Source organism: Sinocyclocheilus anshuiensis, unplaced genomic scaffold (assembly GCF_001515605.1).
Source record: "Sinocyclocheilus anshuiensis isolate Anshui unplaced genomic scaffold, SAMN03320099.WGS_v1.1 scaffold375, whole genome shotgun sequence".
In the NCBI taxonomy this organism is placed as follows: domain Eukaryota; kingdom Metazoa; phylum Chordata; class Actinopteri; order Cypriniformes; family Cyprinidae; genus Sinocyclocheilus; species Sinocyclocheilus anshuiensis.
The window spans coordinates 352,030-354,451 of NW_015549594.1; the positions used below are offsets into that span (position 1 = coordinate 352,030).

The window sequence follows — 2,422 nt, forward strand, 5'->3', positions numbered from 1 at the left end:
GAACGGAACCATACCGCCAATCCAAACTGTATGCTAATTGTCAATCATCTTTGACGATAGTGGTCCTGACAGAACCAAATAAATAGCAAGTATCTCATTGAATTGAGCGTGACATTTTGAAATGCTGAAATAGTATTTTCTTTTTGTTTTATTTACAACTTCGAAAACTCATTTTTTTACAATGCATATCGTAATGCATATTCATGGTTACACGTTACATATATTAATTAGTTAATTTAAAAGCATGATTTGATTTCAATTGATAACTGATTCATTTAATTCATAATAGCCCATAATCCTAATTCAATATAGGCATATATAATGCATAATATATAAACATTGTAGGATCTCTGTCTTCGAACGGACCCACTTACACTATTGAGTCACACATGAAACAATCACAAACTTTTGCCAAAGATCCCTTGCTGCCTAGCTCGTAGCTTACTCATAATAATTACTATAATAGCTTATAACTTATCAAAACATGTATTAACCCGTGGCCAGGGAGAATACAGATATTCAAATTGTTAAAATATACTAAGAATCACCGGCTCGCTGGACGACCCTTGATTTAAAGTGTAAACTATCAAATTTGGAATCAGTTCTAATCAGGTTGAATTCGAATCTTCAGATCCTAGTCCTCTCAAAACCTGAAATAAATAATAAAAATTAATTCCCTTACAAATGAGTTAATTTCATTACAACATGATCTCATTTTTATTTCTAAATTTATTTAAAAAAAATAAATAAATAATGGCAAATCACTCATCACCAGTATTGTGTACAGTCAGGTCAACAATAAATTAATGTGACCTGCTTTATTGACAATGTACTGTATACCGGATGTTAGAAGAAGCCTAATTGACATTTGTTGGTCACTGAATAGTTCCCATATTCTCATTTGTATGATTTTATAGTTTTTGATGACTTTACCAATTTTCTAAAATGATGAAAAAAGTATCATAAAGAATAATTTGGTGTATCTTGACTGATAGTGGCAAGCATTATCTTACACTGGCAGACATACTCTCCTTCCCTCTCTTCCTCTAGCTCATATCCTTTTCTCATTGCCATATGTTTGTAGATGTATTGAAGATTATAAGAGAGGAGCAGACGGCCGCTCATGTCAGCCACTGTCAGAAGCCTGCACTGAGGGAGTGGACTGTGGGGACACAGCTGACATCCCAGCCAACCAGACTGTGTTTGGGGACCTCTTCTACGGCTACAATAACCACACCAAAGAGATTACATCAGGACAGGTCCTTAAGGCTTCCTTCAGGTGATGTTTTACAATATGCTTGATTGAAGGATGACATTACTTTTCCCACCCCGTTTTTAATAGCCATATTGTGCTGATAATGTGGAATGTGGTATTGAATTTCATCTTTATCTTTCTCTTGGATTTATTAAATCAAAAATTCCTTTGTGCAGTTCAGAAATATGAGTTATACGTCACTGGAGCCTGCTGTTACAGTGATCTTAACAGGCTTAAGGGGTGTTGTTTAGCTTGTTTGGAAAGTGGAGTTGAACTGTTAACCATAACACATATCCTCCACTGGCTTATTTATTTTATTTTGGAGCTTTTGCCAGTTATATTGACAGGACAGTGGTGAGGTGACAGGATATGATAAGGAAAACAGAGAAGGATAGGATCAGGAAATTACAAGTCGTAGCATGTGCTCTACCCGCCCTGGCACGTCTCTGACTGAAAGTGCCATATGGCTTTTTTTATAATGGTGGAAATACTAATATGATAAAACTCTAATACTCACTAAATATTCTATTAATCGATAATCACTATAAACTATTTAGATGTAATATTTATGTATGCCTTTACCAGTATGACGTATAAATATGTTTAATACGTGCCAGCGCAAGAAGATGGCCTTCACTTTTAATCGATTCATGGCTTGTCCAAAGTTTCTTTCTCACCTACTAAATGCTAGGGATTTATTGTTGTTGGAACTGCCAACATTTGTTTTCAAGCTGCTTTGGAACAATATCTATGCTAGCAATCAAAGTGAATTGAATTCTTTCCACCAAGTATTTTATTGTATTAGCCTGTAACTCTTAATGTAGAATTATTTATTTATTCATTTAGCCAAACAACTTGGTGCATAACTATATAATTATTTGAAACCATCTGTTTTAGAGAATAATTTAACTCCACATAGGCTAACAAACAGTTTATATTTAGTAAAGTTAAAAGGGATAGTTCACCCAAAAATGAAAATTCTGTCACCATCTACTTACCCTCATGTCATTCGAAACCTGTGTGCACTTCTTTCTTTTGTGGAACACCCCGAATTAAATAAACGAAAAATAAAATAAATAAATTAAAATAATTAAAATAAATACATAAAAGGAAGAACGCTGAAAACCCCATTGACTTTTCTTGTATCCCCCCCCCCCCCCCCAAAAA

At 34.3% G+C, this 2,422-nt stretch overlaps 1 protein-coding gene across 3 annotated transcripts in view; it reads left to right on the top strand.

The window, feature by feature from the left end:
* astn1 (astrotactin 1) overlaps window positions 1–2,422 on the top strand; it is a 267,140-nt gene that overhangs the window by 136,489 nt on the left and 128,229 nt on the right. For all 3 annotated transcript variants that reach the window (XM_016446854.1, XM_016446855.1, XM_016446856.1), the window contains one exon: window positions 1,085–1,279. In XM_016446854.1, the coding sequence (XP_016302340.1) occupies window positions 1,085–1,279 (195 nt within the window). The remainder of the gene's footprint in view (window positions 1–1,084; window positions 1,280–2,422) is intronic.